The sequence below is a fragment of the Mesoplodon bidens genome, assembly GCF_964165515.1.
Source record: "Mesoplodon bidens genome assembly, chromosome: 6".
In the NCBI taxonomy this organism is placed as follows: Eukaryota; Metazoa; Chordata; class Mammalia; order Artiodactyla; family Ziphiidae; genus Mesoplodon; species Mesoplodon bidens.
This window is the reverse complement of record NC_138162.1, coordinates 27,962,167-27,985,641: the sequence shown is the minus strand read 5'-3', so window position 1 is coordinate 27,985,641 and position 23,475 is coordinate 27,962,167. Positions and strand designations below refer to the sequence as shown.

The following is a 23,475-nucleotide window of genomic DNA, read 5'->3' as shown; positions in this document are numbered from 1 at the left end:
TTATCAGAAATCTGTAAAATGGTGGGAATTTAATTCCACCCACCTCTTCTCTGGAGACTCCCCAAATCTTAGGCAAAATTTTGATCCATAATAAACTCATTTATTACTTCAGGCATATAGAAATATAAGATGTTCTTACAGCCACTTACACAATTCCAGTCAACCAGATTATCGTGTACTCAGTGAAGATGAATTTTTTTGACCATGAAATTTCTTCTTTTGAAACTGATAAAAGAATTTCAGTTCAAGAACCTACTTATTCTTTGTCCCTAGAAGGTTCTGGACATTTTGTGTGTGTAGCATAAATATTTACGCAACTTTTCCTACTAAATGGAAAGCGTGTTGTGGAATCATTGCTCTTGCCCTTGACGTCACTGTTAGAAAGACCCTTCCCTCTACTGCTCACATACCAAACTTAAGGTCTTTCTCATATCAGTTAAAAAGATCTCGGAGAAGCTGAGAAGGTTATAATTTTGAATATATGCCAACTAATAACCCAATTGTAGACAGAAAGGGTTTGGTCATGCTTTTGCCAGGGCCTTCCTCCCTTGGTTTGGGGTAGAAAAAGCAATATACAATTATCCAAAGTTATGACCAACCCCTTCAATGCTTCTGTCTAAGCATTTGAATATCATGAAACTCAAACTGATAGCCTGGCAGAAGTTGTCCTATGAAATAGATGGGCACTTAATATCTTGACAGTTCAACAGGAGGCACCTGTGCATTACTAGGGGAAGAATGTTGCTTTATATCAGTCAGTCTGGCAAAGAAACACAAGAACTAAAGGTAATAAAAGGTAATATCAATCTGCTGGCTGAAATAGGATACACACCAAAACCTGAGGATTATCTAGATCTCTCTAGTTGGTTACCATCAGGAATAGGGTCATGGTTAAGAACAGTATTACAAACTGGATTATTATTGTTTATCTTAATAATATGCATTGTTATATTAACCAAATGCTTGCTAAAAATTATAACCTCTGTTATAACTTGCTTAACTACCCATTTACGTTTGCACAGATGGCTATGTTAGATGTTCTTCACTGAGACAGACTTTATGAATCAGAAGATTTGGAAGAAATTATTGATAATGCCTTCACAAGACCCTCCCCCCTCCAACTGAGGAACTAGATGGAACCGGAGCAGGTAATCAAACCACTCTGGCCGTGAGCGACTCATGGTGCTCTGTTGATATTTTGTCAGGAAAAATCATGAGCCAAAGGGGGAAATGTGGAAGGAGTTGTCAGTAATAACTCCACTTTGTACTTTAGGGCTCCATTTTGTTAGACTGTGAATTGTGTTTACCCTGCTGGGAAAAAAATTATTTGCTCAGAAAGGAATCCCTAAGAATTGTGCAAAAATGTGCCTTAACTAATAACAAATGAGACATCATTGACAAGCCAATAAATTGTAACAGAAAAATATATATATACATTCCAATCATATCTCTTGGCAAACAAATTATGTAAAACAAATACACTTTTCCATTTTCCTTTAAAAACCCTTGCTTTTTGTTCCCCAGATGGGACACTGTTCTGGTTACTGCTGGAATCTGTGCTACCCAAATTATGATCCTAAGATCCCTGAAAAACAGGTTTCTTTGTTTTATAGCCTGCCTCGTTTTTCTCAGGTGACACTAACAAACATTCTTCACTCAACAAAACTTTAGTCAGGCTCTTAAATCTTCTCCTAGATCCATCTGTGCACTTCCCCTTTGGGGAGGAGGGGAGGATATTCTGCAGTGCTCATTTGGATATGGAGTTGGCTTGAGACATCACTGCTCTTTTAAGTGCCTAGATTTTTGGTCATTTCATTCCTGATATGTGAATGAAATAAAAGTTACAAATTATGATAAATCACATCTTCAACTACCATTTAAATTAGATTTATTATATACTTAGTGAATACTTAATGCCTTCACAGTAAACACTAAGTTATCTTGCTCAGCTATCACCTAGTTATGTATAGGATCTTTTATTAAACTGCTGTGGCCTATGAAATAAATGTTTTTTTGAGAGGTGAAGCTCAGCAATGATCTCTCTCAATGCATGAAAGCCCTTCATTAGTAATTACAGACACTTTTCAGATATTTCCTTTATGATTCTCTTCTACTTTTGCAGTTTTCTCTCCTAGATGTTCTGTGCAATATGTTAGAATTAAAGGGTAGAACCAGGAGTTCATAATCATTCATTTTTCATTCATTGTGGAGAAGAATAAAGGGAGGAGTACAAGGGATGGGAGTGCTGGGGTGGGAATAGGGATATGCAAGATGATCAAGGACAGCAAGGGAGCAAGCCACATGGAAATCTAGAGAAAGAAAGAACAGCAAGTGCAAAGGCCCTAAGGTGAGAGTGTGTTTGATGCATTGGAGGAACAGCAGGGTCAGTGTAGCTAGAGTAGAGGTCAGAAGGGGAGGGTGGTTGGATAGGAAGCCAGACAGGAGCCAGCAGCCACATCCTGCAGGACCTTGCTGGCCATTGTAAGAACTTTGGCTTTTGTTATGAGTGAAATATACCCAACTCTGATCTGCCCCTAGAAATTATGTCTGGTGCTCTTCAGGAAAAGCATCAGAATCCATAATAGTACAGCCTGGGCCCTATACACAGAAAGCCAGCCACTGACTAACAAATACTTCAGATTATTAACTGCTGTGCACGTCATCCAGAAGATGCCTTGGCAAATGAGCTCAGTACTAGGCTAGATGCTGTTACTATGTCCTGAGCCTCTGGATAAAAGTTAGGTACTCCACTCCTCTCTGGCAAAATCTAAAAGTAGTGGAAGGAGCAAGAAGCTGCATAGTGTAGGGGAAGAATGGTTTTGGAGACTTGAAGCATCATAGACAAAAAGACCTAGATTTAAATCCAAACTCTGCCACTTACTAGCTGTGTAACTTTTACAAACTCATAATCCCTCTGAGCCTCAGTTTTCTTAACTCGGAATGAAAATAGTAGCTTCCTTATAAGAGTGTTGTGAGCACTAAAATAATGTGAATTATGTGTTTTGCACAGTGCCAGCAAATAACCACTTCATTATTAAGTATTAAGCTAGGCTGACCAGCTCTGTCACTTGAACAAGATCATTCCTTTGGCCAAACCTCAATTTTTCCATCTGTAAGATGAGTATGACTATCTATCTGCCAAAATTAAGTGTTGAGGGTGCTTTGGACTCAAATGAACCACCAAAGCCACTCCTGGGAGAGACTGACAGGTGAGTGGAAAGAGCCACAGACCTAATTCCCATGCCTGGCTAGGTAATTTGATTAGAGCAAACATTTCTGTTTGTTTCTTTGTTTTTAAATTCTGGCTTTTGGAGTATTGCACTTGGCAAATTACCTTCTCAAATATTTTTTCCTCATTTACAAATTGGGGATGACAGTCTCTAACGTACAGGAGTAAAGTTAGAGGAATTTTCATACGGTATCTGGCATAAAGCGGGGTACAGTGGGGATTAGAGGTGGAAGTGGTGTCAGCTATTATTTTTATTATTGGCAAAAACAAATCTCCTAATGGACCTGAGGACACGGGGAGGGAGAAGGGTTAGCTGGGACGAAGTGAGAGAGTAGCATTGACATATATACACTACCAGGTGTAAAATAGATAGCTAGTGGCAAGCAGCTACATAGCACAGGGAGATCAGCTCGGTGCTTTGTGACCACCTAAGGGGGTGGGATAGGGAGGGTGGGAGGGAGACGCAGAGGGAGGAGATATGGGGATATATGTATACGTATAGCTGATTCACTTTGTTATACAGCAGAAACTAACACAACATTGTAAAGCAATTATACTCCAATAAAGATGTTAAATAAATAATAAAAATAAAAAAATAAGAATGCACATAAAAAAAAACCCCACCAAATCTCCTCCCACGATTAAGAGAACACGCTTAATGGCCAGGTGGGGCCGTGAACACTGCAGATACCTAATCCTTCCAGCATTTCAACTTCCTTTGCCCTGAGCCTGCTTTTCCCTTTCTGCCCATCAGTTGGCGCCTTTTGCCGTCCTTTTTTCCCCAAGCTGGCTTCTGGGGGCTGCAGTGGCTCCCCAGCTCTCAGGTCACATGGCCTGCCAGAGCGAGGGGACTCCGCGCCGGAGCTGCGCCGCAGGAGGTGAGGCTTCCGCGCGCACCCGGCTGCGCCCGCTCCTCCGAGGCCTCAGGGTCCGGCGATGGCTCCTCCATGGGCATGAGCCAGATAGCCGAGGCGACACCAGCAGCGGCCCTCAGCGTGCTCAGGGGACGGAGTTGACCGCCCCCACCGGGTAGGTTTCCGCTGCGCACGATCTGCTCAGCCCCCTTGGCATCATGACTGGAGCGCCCACCCCGGAGACGTCTCCAGAGCGAGGGAAAAAGAATTAGGGTTGCTGCAGCTGGCACGCGGAGAGCAATTGCAGGGTCTGGCGCAGCCTGGGAGGGCCTGCGACCCCGGCGGTGTTCTCTGGGCGGGCGGGCTTCGCTGCGGCCCCAGTCGTGGCGGTGGCTGCTTCCTGCCGGAGGACAGCGGGGACCCCAAAAGGGCGTCCCCCGCGCGGCCAGGACCGGGACCTGCGCAGGGATGACTGAGTGTCGCAGCGAGCTTGCCTCCCTATCCCTCGTCCGCTTCCGTGGCGCCGCGAGGCCGACAGAAAGGCGGGAGCCGGGCGTGTGCGAGTCCAGGTAAGACCCAGCTCCTGCCCAGCGTGGTCCGGCCGAGCAGCCTAAGGGAGGGATCGCCTAATGGCCGCCTGCTCGTGGCTGCCTCTGCCGCGCGTCGGCCCCTCGGGCCAGCCCCGCGCACCGACACAAGCGCTGCTGCGGCGTTGGGTTTCTGCGGGCGACCTCGCAGCCCCGAGACCGAGGAAGGGCAACCGGGCAGAGGAAGGCGTCCTTCCCAGCTCCCGGAAAGACCGGACCGAGGGAGGCAACCCGCCGATTGAGACTGTTCGTTTCTTCCTACGGGTGGGGAAACAGACCCGAGCGCGGCGGGGACTCCCCAAGGTCAGTGGCAGACACTAGATCCACTCTGGTCCTCCTCTGCCATTCTCTTTCCATGAGGGATAGTTAGGACCACCCCGGCTCGTCTCTCCCTCTTCCTGGCCTCTGGGTGCGGGCGTTGCCAGTGCCGCACTGCGCCCGCAGTATTGGAGAGTGGGTGTAACCCGGGCATCCCCTGCTTGTCCCTTTTTCTCCCCTAGGTGAGGGGACACAAGGGCGGATTCAATGGTGATCTCACTATGCCGATCATTAGCAAAACCTGCAGGTGTGTGTGTGTGTGTGTGTGTGTGTGTGCGCGCGCGCGTTTCCCCTAGAGAACTAAACCTTGTAAGGCGGATTGGCTTTTAGGGATGCATTACTAGAGTGCACTGCACCAGGTATTTTAGGGGGTGAGAAGAGAAAACCATGTTTGTCTAACATTATTAAAATTAGAATTTTTTTAAAGGATAAGCTTATTACAAAACATTCAGGAAACAAAAAAATGTAAAGGAGAAACTAAAGATGACTTAAAACTTCATCTCCTAGATCGTTGAGATTTCCTACATATATTAAACATTTCTCTGCATACACATTTAAACCAGTAATGTGGGCAAAACAAATTGTTTCAATTTGTACGTCTGATTACCCAGGGGGAGTCAACTCTTTTTCCTCTGTGTATTGGCCTTTTGCATTTGTGTGTGAGAATTGACTATTAATACTTTTGCCCCTTTTTCAGTTGGAGTGTCTTTCTGTTCCTGATTTTTAAGCGCTCTTTATATATTACACATTAAGTTAGTAATTCTGTCATCTATGTTGCACAGTCTTTCCCAATTAATGTTTTTGTCAGTTTTTCATCTTTGGCCATTCAGCTCTATTCTTCTTTTTTTCTTTATGGTTTCTGCTCGAGTATTTTGCTGAGAAAGGCCTTTCCTAACCCAAGTTTGTATAAATATTCTCCTGTATTTTCTTCAGGTACTTTTAAGCTTTGGTTTAAAATTTTTAATGTGTAATTTATTCTAGTTTAAGTTGTAAAGTGGAGAGCTAATTACTTTTCCTAAATGGTTAGCCAGTTGCTACAAAGCTATTAAGTTCATTTTTTACACCTAATTTAGACTGCTACAATTATGGTATATTAAATTATTATATATTTATATCTGTTTGTAGATTTTTGCATGTGTCTATCAGTATATTTTGGTGCCAGTGCCATGTTATTTTAATTACTGAAGTTATATAACAAGTTTAATATCATATTACCCAGTATCACCTTCCTGGCTTTTTAAAAAACTAGTTTTATTAAGGTATAGTTTCCATGAAGTAAAATGCACCATTTAAATGTATATTTTGATGAATTTTGTCAAATATAACCACCATCACAATAAAAAATTATGGAGCACTACATAAACTTGATGTCATCATTGCACAGGGGCCATGCTAATCTTCAATATATCATTCCAGTTTTAGTATATGTCCCAGCAAAGCGAGCATTTCCTAGCAGTTTTTATTAGTACTAATTCCAGGTTATCTTCAGAATACTTTGGTCAAATTAACCAGCCTCCTCCTGTTCCACCAAAAGAAACAAATCATGTTTGGATTTCTATTGGATTTTTGATAATTAGTGTCCTGAGAGTAGGACCCCTGAGTGTCACGTTCACTATTCCAGTGCCTGGTACAAGACTCAGTATTTGTTGAATTAAACTTTTAACAATGATCATAAAAGTAATATATGCTCTTTGAGAAGTGTAGAGGGCAAAACAGGAAACCTCCATCCTGCATACCTTCATCTCTCCTTCACTAAATTATACTCCACGTTAAAAATAAAATGATCATACTATGTACACTTTTCTACAATTTGCATTGACATAGTTTGCATTTTTCCCTTAGAGACTTTTTCAAACTGCCTGGTTCGATATAACGAATTACCATAAACTGGGTGGCTTAAGCAGCAGAAACATTTGTTTCTCACAGTTCTGGAGTCTGGATGGCTGCGATCAGGGTGCCAGCACAGTTGGGTTCTGATAAGGGGCCCTCTTCCTGGTTTATGGATGGCCACCTTCTTGATATGTTCTCACTGGCAGAGGAGAGAGAGGAAGCAAGCTCTCTTCTTCCCTTATAAGGGCACTAATCCCAGCAAAAGAGTTCCACAAACATGACCTAAATATCTCCTAAATACCCCATCTCCAAATATCATCACATTGGGGATTCAGATTTTGATATATGAATTTGGAGGGAACACAAACATTCAGTCCACAGCAGAGGTTTAGCTAAGACTTTTTAAATGTCAGTATATTTAAACCTTTCTTTTTCCTTTTAATGTCTCCATATCATCCCCATGTGTAATTATCTAAACATCTGTTCCCTATTGCTGGCCATTTCCTTTCCCTGTAGTTTGTCTTTCCTTCTCCCTGCCCTGTCCTCTATTCCTCTCTGCCTCTTTCTCCCTCTCTTTCTTACTTACAAACAAAACTGCTGTGAACATTCCTTGTCTATGTTTGGTAGCATGTGTTGGCATTTCTGCAGGGTAGATTCCTAGAAGTAGAATTTCTGTGTCAAAGGAGATGCACATATAAAATTTTTGTAGATACCATCCTAACTTTCCCTCCAAAGGTTCCACCAATTTATATGAAAGCGCCCATTTACTGTACTGGCCCACTCCCTCTTGAAGTAAATTGGACTGACATTATGTTAAATATAGAGATTAATTTTGGAGAAAGAGGCCTCCATCTCTTCTTTCATTAGTGAGACTTCTCAGCTGGGAAAATGTTATTTTAAACCATTTATTACACTTTTAGAATGTCCTTCAGTAGAATTTTATAGGTGTGTATATTCTGCATATTTTTAAAATTTATTGTAGATATTTTTGGTTTCTTTTTTTTTCATTTTGACTGAGATATTTTATCCCATTGATTCATTTAGTAATTTATTAGATGAAAGCAATCAGTGTATATATGTAGTGTGTGTATAATATTATATATTATTTTTGCATATTAACTCTGTTACTGAACACATTCTGAAAGTCTGTTACCATTTCTAATGGTTTTTCAGCTGATTTTCTTGGGTTCCCAATCCATGCAGAGACAGTATTGCGTATTGGTTGAGAACATAAGTTCTGGAAACAGTCTGCCTGGATTTCAAGTTTTGCTACCCATTTAAAGCTTTGTTAACCTAGGGTACAATTTAATTGTGCCTTAATTTTTTTCAGGTAGAAAATGGACTTAATAATAGTACTTCTCATAGGCTTCTTATGAGGATCAATGAGATGCTTAGAACAGTGCCCAGCACATAATAAGTGCTCAGCAAGCACTTCCAAGTAAGTTGATCTCTGCACATTAAATTGGGAGTCTTTGATACTCCCAATTTTATAGCTGAGGAATTGAGACCCATAGAGATCATTTATTTGCTTAACAAATATGAAACCTTTTCTATGCATAGAATACTGTGCTGGGTCTATGAGGGGTATCAAAGATAAATTAGACTGAATCCACTAATGAGGGATTTATAAGGCCAATTGGGTTGTAAATCAAGGGCCATGAAAAAAGCCATGTAAGGCAGCAGGTATCATGAAAATAGCATAGACTTTGAAATTTTTCCTGTGTTTGAATTTCCTGATTTCAACGTGGTAGCTTTTTTTTGTTTTTCATTTAGATGAGATTAGTTCCATTACTATTTGAGAGTTGCTCTTTTGGTCAGAAGAAATATACGTAAGAGTCCAGTACAGAACTTGGTTATGTAGTAGGAGCTTAATAAGTGGTAACTATAAATAGATACAGTCTAAAGTAGAAAATGACAAATGAATGTCCTTGGATGAAAGTTCATGTAAAGGGCCTTAGCACTTGAGGAAAAAGAGACATTATTTCTGGTTGGGAGTGTTTACCTAAAACAAATAGACTGGCAATTATTTCTCCAACAAAGGTGGGTTTATTTGGGATCAACAGAGAAGTGCAATTCAGGGTCTGCAACCACGGTGAGTCATGTACAAGTCCCTGCACAGCAAGGGAAGGCGAGTGCTTTCATGGAGGGGAAAAGAAAGTTGGAGGGCAATAGTAAATAAACAGCCATGGCGCTTTTTTTTTGTTTTTTTTTTTTTGCGGTACGCGGTCCTCTCACTGTTGGGGCCTCTCCCGTTGCGGAGCACAGGCTCCGGACGCGCAGGCTCAGCGGCCATGGCTCACGGGCCCAGCTGCCCCGCGGCATGTGGGATCCTCCCGGACCAGGGCACGAACCCGTGTCCCCTGCATCGGCTGGCGGACTCCCAACCACTGCGCCACCAGGGAAGCCCAACAGCCATGGCTTTTTGTTGGCTGAGTCCTTGCCAGGAAAGAAGAATCTTTCTTCCTCTTGGGCTCTGCTGTCATCACAGGACAAGAGAGCTCCCCTTTCTGGTCTCCACACTCTATTTAATTGAATTTTCTGTTTAATAATTTTTTACATTTCCTCCTTCTGATGAAGATCTTTCTCTGAAAGCATTGCTGATCAAGTGTCAGGTTTTCTACTTTCAGAGGCTCTTTGTCCCTCAGTGTCAGGAAATACCTTTCCTGGGTACAGTGTCTCATGTCGGAGGGAATAGATTAGGAATCTATTGAGGTCACATGTAAGTAACAAGGAGGGGTAGGAGGGAGAACTCTCAGGCACTTTTCATATAAAGTCTATTTGTTATCAAGATCATAGACATTAGAGATGACTTGAAGTGTTGTCATTTTCAGTGATTTGGCAACAAACTTCCAACAGGCCTGGTCTGGATATCTTGAGAAAGCTGTCTCATCAGATGCTTCAATTCTGGGAAATCTTTACTTTCAGGTCACCAGATGATGGGCAGGTCCATTCAGGGTTTTATGCTCTCTTTAGGTGTGTCACATGTATCCAAGAGTCTATTCCTTGGAGTTTGGCAGCACAAGGGTTGGTTTACCTGATAGGGACATTTCCAGTGAGGTTGAAGAGAGAGTCTTTCTGGAGGTGACTTTTTCAATAGACAAAATCTCCAGGTTGCAAGACGTGATGCTTAAGGTTTTCATCTCCCTAGAGTGCACTGTGAAAAGATTGCTTTACCACACATGGATATTTTTAATAGGAGCAATAGGCCTCTACACTATTGCAGTATCTCTCCTTTTATCAGTTGTGAGTCAAAAGAAGCAGGAGCGGGGCTTCCCTGGTGGCGCAGTGGTTGGAAGTCCTCCTGCTGATGCAGGGGACACGGGTTTGTGCCCCGATCCGGGAAGATCCCACATGCCGGGGAGCGGCTGGGCCCGTGAGCCATGGCCGCTGAGCCTGCGCGTCTGGAGCCTGTGCTCCGCAACAGGAGAGGCCACAACAGTGAGAGGCCCGTGTACCGCAAAAAAAAAAAAAAAAAAAAAAGAAGCAGGAGCCAAGTTCATTGGGTGTCCTGGGACTATCCCAAAGTGTAAGAGTTTTTGAGTTATAAAAGAAGTGACTCTTACCCACTGGACCACCAGGGAAGTCCCTCCAATTGAATCTTAATGACATTAGTGCATTTGACTAAACCAGAGGATTGAGGGTGGTAAGCACAGTGAAAGTGTAAAACTGGCCAAACGGTGCAGAATTATCAAAGTACCTGACCAGTAAAATAGGTTCCTCAATCATTATGAAGTTCAAGAGGAGTTCCCTAAGTAGGGATAATCTTTTCCCAAAGGACGTTAGCCAGAGAAGAGGCAGCAGCCTGTCTGCAAGGGAAGGCTTCAGTTCAGTGTGAAAATATACAGACCATGTCTAAAACATATTTATATCCACAAAATAGAGGAAGTTGTATGAAATCCATTTGCCAGACATCTAATCATCTGTTAGATAGTTTAAACTGTCCAGGAGCATTACGAACAGACTTCCTAGTACTTCCCACTTGTACTTCAACAAGTGGGACAGTGAGGTGTAGGCACTTTCTGTAGCCTTGTTAATGTTTCCCCACCAATACTGATTCGTGAATGTTATCATTTTGTCAGTAGACCTTATGGCCTAGTGCATGTACAGTAATGAGGAGTGGGAATCTCAGTGTCTCTGGTAGGATTGGGTTATTCTTTGGTCCCAACCAGAGATTTCTCTTTTTATCGAATCAACAGTTGTTGAATTTCTAAACTTGTTTTTCCTTTTCAGAAGCCAGTTGTTGGGCTTCTCTAGCCAGTTTTTCTAAGTTACCATTTGGGGAGCCTTTGGATCATGATAGAGGTTTGGCTGCTGAGGGTTTCTTTAAGGGCAGCCTTTTTTTGCAGAAATGTCAGCAAGGTGATTTCCCTTAGCTTCCAGAGAGTCAAGTTTAGAACACCTCAGAATCTTAATAGCTAACGTGCCAGGTAAACATACTGCACCCAATAATTTCTAAACATAGGAGCGATTTTAAATTTTATTTCTGCTTGAACTAAGGAAGCCACGTTTCTTCCACAATATTGCAAAATCATGAACTACTCTGAAAGTGTATCTGCCATCAGTATACATCATTGGCAGCTTTGTTCTTGGCTAAAAGTACAAGCCCTTGTAAGAGTATATAATTCAGTTTGTTGGACTGAAATAGCCATAGGTAAAGATGCTGCCTCAACAACATCAAAAGGAGTTGCAATGGCATACAGTACAGCAGAGTATTTGCCATTGTCACTTTTTAAACAAGAACCATCAGTGCACCACGAGACGTCAGTGTTACAAAAAGGATTTTCCTGCAGATCATCATCAGGGGTCAGGAGGTGATTTGTCAGTGGTAAGCAGTCGTGAGGGACTTCATCATTGATGTGGGGGGAGAAGAGTAGCAGGGTTAAGGTTATTACAGTGTGAAAGAGTTATGTGAGAAGCAGTTAACAAAAGGACTTTATAGGAGGTGAGGCAGGTAACTGAGAAATGTTGAGAGTGAGCACCAAGATTGTGGTTCCATTGTCAGTTAGGACTGGAAGAGATTCATCCCCAGTCTGGAGAAATGTTTCTCCAATTCTATTAAGTGGGAAGATTGGGAAGAGCCCCTATAGTCCCCTCGAGCCCCATTGTTGAGAATTCAGAGGACATTGAAAAGACTGGTTAGAGGGCAGAGGTGCTGAAAATGCTTAAATTTCTAACAATCTCTTTTCTGATGTCCTGGCTGTTTGCAACTAAGCCAGGCCCTCAGGGAGTAGCTTGTAAAGTATTCAGTCAAACCCCTACCCGGGATGGGCGGTTTTTGCCTTTTCCCTCAGCACTGAGCCCTGGGGGTTCAGCAATGGAGAGTGCTCCCGTACCCATTAAGAACAGCTTCTTTGCTAGTCCTGTTGGTCTTATGGATGTATTGCCGCATTGGCTTTCAGAGTTACGTGTTTTGGGGCCTGTCCCTCAGGTGGGAGTCTTAAAAGTTGGGGCTCTGGGTATGTGGTCCAAACCCTTCACTCCTCTGGGAGCACCTGGTTGTTGGGAGGTTGGTCCCAATTGTCTGGCACTGTGCCAGGGGTGGGGTTTATGGAAAGAGCATGTCTTAGCCTTTCCTGACTGTTTGTCATGGGTATTTTCTCATTTGCCTGATGTCACTCAGCTAGTTTCTGGATTTCTCTCAGAAGGAATTTCTCCTCATGTACATTCGATGTGTCCATGGGAGGAAGGAAGATAAGGAGCCTTCAGTGTCGCCATCTTGGTCTCTCCCTGAGTTTGCTTACTCTGTGTGTGTGTCATCTTGCCGCATATTCATACTTGCTTTGGAATAGGAAATAAGCATTCAGTAAAAACATACAGGCAAAATACATTTTAACCATGCAACTGTTAACCTACAATCACTATGTATTGGGTTGACCAAAAAGTGCCTTCAGTTTTTAAGTAAAAATAAAAGACACATTTTTTGTTTTCACCAAGAACTTTATTGAACAACGTGTTCACCCTTTTGTTCCACTACCTTCTGCCATTTGTCAGGCAACTTCATAATTCCATCTTCCCAAAACCTTTTATCTCTTTGAGCAAAGAACTGTTCTAGGTACCTTTTACCGTCTTCCAGGGAATTGAATTTTTTTCTCTTAAGAGAATTTTGTAAAGACCTAAATAAATGGAAATCCGAAGGTGCAATGTCTGATGAATACGGTGGATGAAACAGAACTTCCCAGCCAAGCTGTAACTGTTTTTGTCTAGTCTTCAAAGAAACATGCAGTCTTGCATTATCCTGATGGAAGATTATGTGTTTTCTGTTGACTAATTCTGAACACTTTTTGTCGAGTGATGCTTTCAGTTGGTCTAGCTGGGAGCAGTACTTGTTGGAATTAATCGTTTGGTTTTCAGGAAGGAGCTCATAATAGAGAACTCCCTTCCAATCCCACCATATACCCAACATCACCTTCTTTGGATGAAGACCGGCCTTTGGTGTGGTTGGTGGTGGTTTATTTCATCTGCCCCACGATCTGTTCCGCATTATTGTACAACATCCACTTTTCATCGCCCATCACAATTTGTTTTAAAAACGGAACGTTTTCCTTACGTTTCAGTAGAGAATCACATGCGGAAATACGGTCAAGAAGGTTTTTTTTGCTTAACTTATGAAACCCAAACATCAAAGCGATTAACATAACCAAGCTGGTGCAAATGGTTTTCAACGCTTGATTTGGATATTTTGAGTATGTCGGCTATCACCTGCGTGGTATAATGTTGATTGTTCCCAGTGAATGTCTCGATTTGGTCACTATCAACTTCAACTGATCTACCCGACCGTGGAGCATCGTCCAGTGAGAAATCTCCAGCACGAAACTTCGCAAACCACTTTTGACACGTTCCATCAGTCACAGCACCTTCTCCATAAGCTGCACTAACCCTTTTTTGCGTTTCAGTTGCGCTTTTACTTTTCTTGAAATAATAAAGCATAATATGCCGAAAATGTAGCTTTTTTTTCTTCCACCTTCGGTATTAAAATGGCTACACAAAAATTCACTAATTTTGATGTCTTTTTTTAAATGCACACTGATATGACAGCTGTCACATACAATCTAACAACATTGTTTCGAATGAAGTTAAAGACAAAATGCTACTAGACCCATCTTACAGAGAAAACCAAACGAACCTTTTGGCCAACCCAATACTTTATATTTTTGCACGTAGACCTAACATTGCAATTAAAAAAAAAAAAAGTAAACCAGATTGAGTCCCTTAGGAAGATTTTTTTTTGGGGGGGGGAGGCAGGTAGATTTCAAAAAACAACATGAATTTTCTATAATTAAATACAGAAAATATACTGGTTTTCCCAAATGAATACTTTGATATGTTAACACTTCACCATAAAGAATGTATACCACCTGAGGGGCCTCCCTGGTGGCTCAGTGGTTGAGAGTCCGCCTGCCAATGCAGGGGACACGGGTTCGTGCCCCGGTCCGGGAAGATCCCACATGCCGCGGAGCGGCTGGGCCCGTGAGCCATGGCTGCTGAGCCTGTGCGTCAGGAGCCTGGGCTCCGTAATGTGAGAGGCCACAACAGTGAGAGGCCCGCGTACTGCAAAACAAAACAAAACAAAACAAACAAACAAAAAGAATGTATACCACCTGGATGGGATCCTAGCCTAGGAAAAGGACTTAGCTAAAGTGTGAACTAGTTTAAAAAAAATAGAATTAGTAGCCTCAAACTATAAGGCAGTTAATTTGTGAGTTTGCTTACTTTTAATGGGTACTTAGTATTCCATTCTTTGGAGGTACCATAGTTTATTTGACTCACTCGCAACTGATGGGCACTTGGCAATATTTTGCTCTTACAAATGATGCTACAAGTCATTTCTCACACATGAGAATATATATCTAGGAAAGAATGCTAGAAATGGAATTGCTGAGCATTACTGTGTTTTGTTTGTTTTGTTTTGTTTGTTTCTAAATTAATTCTACAGAGGTTGTGCCAATTTATACTCCCATTTTGCTAATGCAAAATACGTGAGTACTTGTTTAGTAGGTCCTAAGATAACACAGGCCAGGATGGCCCCTCTAGGAGATTGTATTACAGGATGAGAAAAAGCTATCTATGTGAAGAGACAAGGAAGGTGTGGGAATAAGAATGTTCCAGGGTACGGGAGTTGCATGAGCAAAGGCCAGGAGATGGGCAAGAGCTTAGCATAGTTCATGTTCGAAAAGAAGGTCAGCATGTCTAGAGCTGCCCTGCTCACTGGCCACATGTGGCTATTAAGCACTTAAAGTGTGGTTTGTCTGAATTGACATATGCTGTAAATGTAAAATACACGCTGGATTTCAAAGACTTAGTATGGAAAAAAGAATGTAGAATACCTCATTAATAATTTTTTATATTGGTTTCACATTGAAATAATAGTTTTGATGTGTTGTAGTAAAATATATTATTAAAATTAATTTCATCTGTTTCTTTTTACTTTTTTACTGTGGCTGCTAGAAAATGTTAAATTACATATGTGGCTTGCATTATATTTCTATTGGACAGTGCTAGTCTAGAGCAGGGGTTGATAAACTATGGGCTGCAGGCCAGTTTGGTCTACAGCCTGTTTGTTTGTTTGTTTGTTTGTTTTCCTACAGCCTGTTTTGATGTGGCTGGAGCACTAAAAAATAGATTTTACATTTTTTTAAAGAGTTAAAAAAAAAGAAATAGTCTAAGAGGAGTATGCAACAGAGACAGTGTGTAGCCCACAAAGTCTAAAGTATTTACTATCTAGCCCTTTGCTAGTCTGGAACATACAGAGAAAAGAGGGCAATAGAACAAGATGCCAGGGGAAGGCAGCGTCCAGATCATAAAGGGCCTTTTGTATCACGATAAGATATTTAGATTTTATTAAAAGATCAGTGGAAAGGTAAAGAAGGGTTTTAAGCAGGAGAGTGACATGATCAGATTTATATTCTTAAATGATAATTGTCTATGTGTGTGCATGTGTCACATTCTTGCATTACCAAAAACTCACTAGAATAGGGTATTGAAGGAGGTTGGATGGTAGTTTTACACCAAACACTGAACTCTGCATTTCCATCATAATCGCATTGTCATCTTAGCACTTAATATGTGCCTGGCATTTTCTGAGCTGTGTGCCTTATCTTATTGACTGTATTTTGTTCCTTCTTTAAGTGGTTACAGCTCTCTTGGGTAATAGCAAGGGTAGGGAGAACAGTGTGAGCAGGAAGCCACCTGAATGACTCCATTCCCAAGATCAACTAAGGTAGAGTGTGAGCTCAACCCAGTTTCAGCCCTTGGCTTCCACAGGAAGTGATATGGAACTGGCGAGGCCATGGGGACATGCAGCCACATGATTTATTAACTCCATTGGCTTGAACATCACAGGGCGATGCAGCAAGTCTGCAGGTCTTTGGAAGTCCGCATAACAGCAAACCTGGGGTCTCATACTACTCAAACCTCTCCCTGCTTATTTTCCTCTTTAGTACTATCCAGATCTCTTACTAGTACTGGGCTGGTCTGTCTCACCTCTGGGGTCCCACAATATAATCTGCTGCTGTTGCTGAAATGAGACTTATCTCTCTACTTCCGTGAGTTACTATGTCATCATGCCGTAGAGAGAAGTTTGGTATTCTACACAACTCTAATGGCAGGGTAGGCTAACTGCTGTAATAATAAGCAAGTCAAAAAATCATTAGTGGCTAGAAACAACAGTTTGTGTATTACTCACAACACAGCCCACTCTAGGTTGGGCGGGTGCTGGGAGGTGAGCTGTAGGAGGGACCTCTGTTCCAGGCAGTCATTCAAGGACCCAGGCTCCTGCCATCTGGTGGCTCCTCCCTCCTCTAGATCCACCAAGGCTGTCCAGTCAGCAGATGGAGAAAGAGAAAGTCAAGAAGGCACATCTGCTCTCAACCACCTTGTTCCAGAAGTCATAACTGTCATGTTGCTCACATTTTACTGGCAAGCCCTAGTCACATGACCCCACCTGGAAGAAAGCAGGCTAGGAAATGTGGTCTTTCTGTGTGCCCAAGAAGGGGAGAATGTATGAGAGCACTAGAGACTGCACCACAACAACTTCGTATGGTACCTGGGCAGTCCTTCTTCAAGATAACTCACGAGCTAGGCCATTTTCTTCCCAATATGTGCAAACTTTATTATGTTTCTGAGGTAAGAGGTTTACCTTTTATTCTATAGACACCGTTTAGTTTGGCATTGACCTTACTGGAGTTATACTGGCTTTGTCCTTTTAGTTCTGTTTTTGGGTGCAAGTCTGTTTTCCCTCAGATTATTAGACCTACTTACTCCTAAAATATTACTAAGTTTGTACATATAGGGAGATTACATATATATTTATATATATACTTCTATTTTGGCTGCGCCATGTGGCATGTGGGATCTTAATTCCCCAACCAGGGATCGAACCCGCACCCCCTGCAGTGGAAGCGCAGAGTCTTAACCACTGGACTGCCAGGGAAGTCCGGATATGGATATTTTTTTTTTTTTATTAAAGATATTTTTTTAATTAATTAATTTATTTATTTATGGCTGTGTTGGGTCTTCGTTTCTGCGCGAGGGCTTTCTCTAGTTGTGGCAAGTGGGGGCCACTCTTCATCACAGTGCGCACGCGGGCCTCTCACTATCGCGGCCTCTCTTGTTGCAGAGCACAGGCTCCAGACGCGCAGGCTCAGTAATTGTTGCTCACGGGCCCAGTAGCTCCGCGGCATGTGGGATCTTCCCAGACCAGGGCTCGAACCCGTGTCCCCTGCATTGGCAGGCAGACTCTCAACCACTGCGCCACCAGGGAAGCTGGATATATTTTAATGGCATTTTTATTCTGTATGATTTTGCTCTGTAACACATTCAATCTTCACAGTAACCCTGTGAGATAGGTATTATTATTACCTCCATTTTAGAGGTAAGGAATCCAAGCTGTGGAGAGGTGAAGTGACCTTTCACCAAGTGGCTGAGCTGGTATTCACTCCAGCATGTGCCTGACCTCAGGCTTGTACTCTGAGAGGTGATGTCACACTACATTCCTTCCTGGACCAGGCTTGCGGCAACTTTCTGTTTCATCTTCATCTCTGCCTACCCTCTCCCTACCACACTGAAAAGCTGCTTATGGATCTTCCTTCAGATATTTCCTCCCCTCCCAAAGTCTGGGGCTCTAGAGTTCTCTTGAATATGGGGGAGAGATCCTTTCTCTCACTGGTTCCCATGGCAATTCTGTAAAATATAAAATGGAAGAACAATCAGGATTAAATTAACATGTAATTTTAAGTATAGTTGCATGAGGTTAGAGAAATAGGAATGGAAGATCTTGATAAAGACATTTCAGGGAATCCTAAATCGTCCTTTTCTTATTTGGGATGTGCAAAAAAGTTTTCAGAAACTACTATGCACCGTTAGTCCACAAGTACTTACAATGTACTTACTTTGGAACTTACTTTAAATGTGTCTTTCCTTTGTGCCTTGCTTTTTTGCGTCTGTTTTAAGAACCTGTGGCTATGTAGCTGCTGAATTGAAATAATGATTTTGCTAGCCTATCTGGTGATTTTCTGGGACACTGTAAACCTTAACTAAGCATCTGTAGGTGTGAAGACTTGGTTGGATGCACCAAGGTTTCATTACTCATAGAAATGATCAAAGAATCCCAGAGATCCTTAACAGATACAACCAAAGAAGAGTATACTGGAGAAAATACGTAAGTCTCTAGTAGCTACAGAGCCTAGAATTAGAATTTCTGGTTTGACATGTGCTGAGTTCCATCCCTAGATTTTTTAAAGCCCTGTACCATTCTTTACTTTTCTCTCTTTAGGTTTGCCTTGCACTGATTTTGGCCTGAGGTCCAGGATGGTTTGTTCTTGGGACCAGACCTGACCAGAAGTCGACCTCATGAGCACTTCAAGCTCTCCAGCTGCCATGCTCCTCCGGAGGCTGAGGCGGCTCTCCTGGGGCAGCACTGCTGTCCAGCTCTTCATCTTAACGGTGGTGACCTTTGGTCTGCTGGCCCCCCTGGCCTGTCACCGGCTTCTGCACTCTTACTTCTACCTGCGCCACTGGCATCTGAACCAAATGAGCCAAGAGTTCCTGCAGCAAAGCTTGAAAGAGGGTGAAGCTGCCCTCCACTACTTTGAGGAGCTGCCCTCTGCCAATGGCTCGGTGCCCATTGTCTGGCAGGCCACTCCCCACCCCTGGCTGGTCATCACCATCATCACTGTGGACAGGCAACCTGGCTTCCACTACGTCCTGCAGGTGGTGTCCCAGTTCCACCGGCTCCTTCAACAATGCGGCCCCCAGTGTGAGGGCCACCAACTCTTCCTGTGCAACGTGGAGCGGAGTGTGAGCCATTTCGATGCCAAGCTGCTGTCCAAGTACGTCCCTGTGGCCAACCGCTATGAGGGCACTGAGGATGACTACGGCGACGACCCTTCAACCAACTCGTTTGAGAAAGAGAAGCAGGACTATGTCTATTGCCTGGAATCCTCCCTGCAGACCTACAACCCAGACTACGTCCTGATGGTGGAAGACGACGCCGTTCCAGAAGAGCAGATCTTCCCAGTCTTGGAGCACCTTCTGCGGGCTCGCTTCTCCGAGCCGCACCTCAGAGATGCCCTTTATCTAAAGCTCTATCACCCCGAGAGGCTCCAGCACTACATCAACCCAGAGCCCATGAGGATCCTGGAGTGGGTCGGTGTCGGCATGTTGCTGGGGCCCTTACTAACCTGGATATACATGCGGTTTGCCAGCCGGCCGGGGTTTAGCTGGCCCGTCATGCTCTTCTTCTCCCTGTATAGCATGGGGCTGGTGGAGCTGGTGGGCCGGCACTATTTCCTGGAGCTGCGGCGGCTGAGTCCTTCCCTGTACAGTGTGGTCCCTGCTTCACAGTGTTGTACCCCGGCCATGCTCTTCCCTGCCCCGGCGGCCCGGAGGACTCTCACCTACCTGTCCCAGGTGTACTGCCACAAGGGCTTTGGCAAGGACATGGCACTGTACTCACTGTTGAGGGCCAAGGGGGAGCGGGCCTATGTGGTGGAGCCCAATCTCGTGAAACACATCGGGCTCTTCTCCAGCCTTCGGTACAACTTTCACCCAAGTCTGCTCTAGCCTGCCAAGAAATGCCTTTCTGAAATTGGCCACTTCTTGGAGATTCAACTATTGAGCTCTTTATTTGGACATGGTTGCTTGCAGATATTTCATTGTTTTAGGGTTGCTAGGGATATAGACACTGGGATGGCTGAGGAACATACAAGTCAAGAACCTTGGCTTTGGTAACTCTCTGGCAGGAGCAAGCTGTTCACCGTGGGTCCAGACCTCTGGCCCTCCACACAGCCACACTGCCTCATGCAGTCTGACCCACCCAAAGAAGGGCATTTAAATACCACTTATATTCTCCAGTTGTTTTTCGCTCTGCTTCATGACAGAGTTTGTGACTGCCAAAAATATTGTACACGGTGATATGACCAGTTTAGGATTTTAAGCATAGAATTTGGTGAAAGGTGAGATTCTTTTGCAATGATTTCTTTCTCATTGGGAATAAGAATGGATGTATGTTTAGAATATATGTCCCAAGAGGCAGGACCACATTGATAGATTCTATTTGTTTCCTTGACCTGGAGTAATAAAAGCCACACAGGGCCCGGCATCTTGGAGGCAGGTGACCCAGCTTTCGTTACCTGGCGTTTTCTTTTCCACACATCTGTAGTGCACTAATACTCAATTTTGTTTGTGAGAACTTTAAGGCACAGCAAGATCTGAAATCACCTTCTGGATCATCAAAGTCAGATTGCTTATGTTTAGTAGTGATTTAATATTGAAGATTTCTATCATAATCTGATTCTTTGAAAGTTGGACATTGCAGAATGATATAGAATGGGTGAGATTTTTACTAATAGCATATCCTTTTCCCTAACTTTGCTGGCTAATCATTCACCTTCACTTCTTTTTCTTCTATGTAGCATGATGTTATAGAAGAAAAAGCATGGATTGAAGTCAGAAGACCTGAATTTTTATTTCAGATCTCTGTTATGTCCTAGTGGTGTGAACTTGGGCAAGTCATAAGCACTCTGAGTCTCAGGTTTGTCACCTGTAAAACGGGGACAGTGATATCTACTTTTTTAAGTTGCCTTGAGGATTAAATGACAGAATGTATGTAAAGCACTAGCAAGTACTTATCTCACAGAGGGCACTTGGTGAATATTAGTTCTTCTCTCTCCTATAATAAGCATATGAAACTCAAGTGTATTTTGGATAAAGGTATTAGTGATATTATTTAAAGTATGACATGGGGCATAGGGCTGACACCTATGGAGCAGCTGTTCCAGACCAAACACTGCTAGAATAAAGGCTGACTTTTCCTTGTGACTTCGGAGGGATATGCAGCTCAGTTTCATCTAGCCCCACCTCCAACCAAACCCAAAAAAAGAATTGTTCATTCAACTGGAAATGATCTGAGACTCCTCTTGAGCTTATTCCAAGACTAGCATCTGAAAACTACTCTTCTCAAAAGTTACAAGTAAATTTCATTTGACAATACTTATCAAACCAGTGGCCAACTGTCCCTTTGTGGGGATGGATGATTATATCAGAGTGCAAGCAGCTGTCCTCTTTGTTTCAGTGCCACATCTTCCCTTTGCTTTTAAGTTTCCACAGTGAGCTAACATCTTGGGATCTGCTCGAGAACACTGAGAGAGTAACAGGGGCTCATCACCACACTTCATAGATGAACAAACAGGCCCCGAAATGTTAAAGGATTTCTTCAGGTTCACGCAGCTGAACAGCAGCAGAGAGGACTGGAATGTAGTAGATTTTCTGACTTCCAGCCCCTGTACTTTTTTCTTAACTGCATTCATTTTATAAATATCTATGTAGTCAAATTCTCTTTTGTGAAATCTGATTGTAACCTGGACTAAATAATGTCTCTGTAAGCTAAGATGGTAAAAACTCACTGTGGTGTTGGTCTTGGGGAACAAACAGGTATCAATATGTGTTGTGTTATTATAGTGAGCTGTTATGTATCCCCCAGGAATGTCCAAAGTGACTAGAGCTACTAGATGACTTATTGAGATTCTCAGATTCCACCCCTTCATCTCTCCTCTCCCAGTAACTGGTTCAGCCCCATGTTTGAGAATTGAACCACCCTCAACCTAGAATTCATTTGAGTTTGTTGCATTAGTGATTGGATCTCCTCATGAAAAGTTTGTGTCCAATGACAAAACATGTAAGCTGGCCAAGCCCTAGATCAGAATCATTGCTGATTTCCATTTCTGCTCTTTCTAATTCAGTTGTCTACCACACGCAGACATTCCTTCCCCTGACTCCTTCATTCTCGATGGCTAAAGTCATCTTTGCCTTGTCTTATTTCTCTACCTACACACTAAGACATCTTCCCCCATTGATCTTAACTAGAGTCCGCCATCCTTGGACATTTTCTGCAGAAGCAGACATCCTACCCACTTTTATCCCTACCCACTTTCTAGATCGCCCTTCCTTTTGTCTCTCATTCCTAGAGTCCAAATTGTGTATGTTGTCCTGGATTAGGACAGCTGACAGCTGTCTCTCATTTAATTAAAGCTGAAGTCTCTCATTTAATCCTAAGCAGAGGGCTAGGGGAGAACTGAAGCCCCCTTCCAATATCAAGGGACATAGTTTACCAGGAGGGTAAAGGCCTCTAACAGTCCTGCATACTTTTCAGAAGTTAAATTATTGTCAGGCCTAAGAAGCTCCCTATTGTGACTCACTGTATTTGCATAGACTTATCAGTTCAAATAAATGCACCCGTTTCACCAAGGCATCCTGAGAAAACTGGTCATTCTCTTGTTTCTACAGATGAGTTTTTCTGATGTGGTGAATAGTATCGAACACACACGCACACTCACACTATTGTGGGGTGTGAGCCATTCAAAAGTATGGGCTGTTTGCTTAAAAATTCATAACTGAATCTTGTATTTCTTCAATGGAAACATTTGAATTGTGCTTTCTTTTTTCTTTAAAAAAGTGGTGAGAATACTATAGTGCAACTGGAGAATACAAGTAGGATGAATATAATGATAGGGCTAATTTAATTTACCTTGGATACAGTCCTCATTTGGGGGAATTTATTTAATTGGTAACTTAATTTGGGTAAAGAGGCGTTCTCTTTGGATGTGATTACTGTGGGATTTTTATATACGCTATGATGCATTGTGAATTACTGTAACACAATATAAAATTGGGCAATTTTAAGTCACATTATCCATTTGGATATTTTTATCCCAGCTACAATGAGTTTGCTGAGAAATGCTCATTAACTGGCACTGTTTTTTTTAGGTTGGATTTTGTTTGGAAAAAAACCCTGGAACTACATCAAAGATGATTAGAAATGTAATTTTAAAGTACTTAATATAACTGCAGTGGAGATGTGCTGTGGCTTCCAGGTGATTACAGTACTTGGATTACAACATTGTTGTGAGTCATCACTCTGCAAGGAACAGGGATTTTGGGGTTAAAATTTAACAAATTTTCTTGATCTTTTCCCTAACAACCTATGCAGAAACATGGATGAGTGATTAAAAAAAATCTATGTTAATAATCTGGGGGTAAAAACAGATGAAAATATAAAGGCAAATGATGAATTTATCAAAAAGAAACAAGAACCAGATGGCATAAGTATGTAGGAATGGGTAGCTCAGAGAGATGGGGGAAGTAGACAAAGATGTAGAGTGAA

The 23,475-nt window shown here is 42.6% G+C and overlaps 1 protein-coding gene across 3 annotated transcripts; it reads left to right on the top strand.

Moving 5' to 3' along the window:
• The first annotated feature begins 4,169 nt into the window (after positions 1 to 4,169).
• On the top strand, positions 4,170 to 23,475 carry PGAP4 (post-GPI attachment to proteins GalNAc transferase 4). 3 transcript variants are annotated; one of them, XR_014016017.1, is made up of 3 exons: positions 4,567 to 4,652; positions 18,589 to 20,269; positions 23,079 to 23,475. XR_014016017.1 is itself a non-coding variant. In XM_081236395.1 (2 exons), the coding sequence occupies exon 2, from the start codon at positions 18,666 to 18,668 to the stop codon at positions 19,875 to 19,877; it is 1,212 nt and encodes a 403-aa protein (XP_081092521.1). In that variant the 5' UTR covers positions 4,170 to 4,258; positions 18,589 to 18,665; the 3' UTR covers positions 19,878 to 23,071. The 3 variants fall into 3 exon arrangements, 2 of the variants coding, with proteins under 2 accessions (XP_081092521.1, XP_081092520.1); XM_081236395.1 differs by lacking the exons at positions 4,567 to 4,652; positions 23,079 to 23,475 and adding an exon at positions 4,170 to 4,258 and having other exon boundaries at positions 18,589 to 23,071; XM_081236394.1 differs by lacking the exon at positions 23,079 to 23,475 and having other exon boundaries at positions 18,589 to 23,071.

Bases quoted from the DNA above. Each gene is read 5' to 3' on its own strand.
- PGAP4 (XM_081236395.1), top strand. From the start codon at position 18,666: ATGAGCACTTCAAGCTCTCCAGCTGCCATGCTCCTCCGGAGGCTGAGG.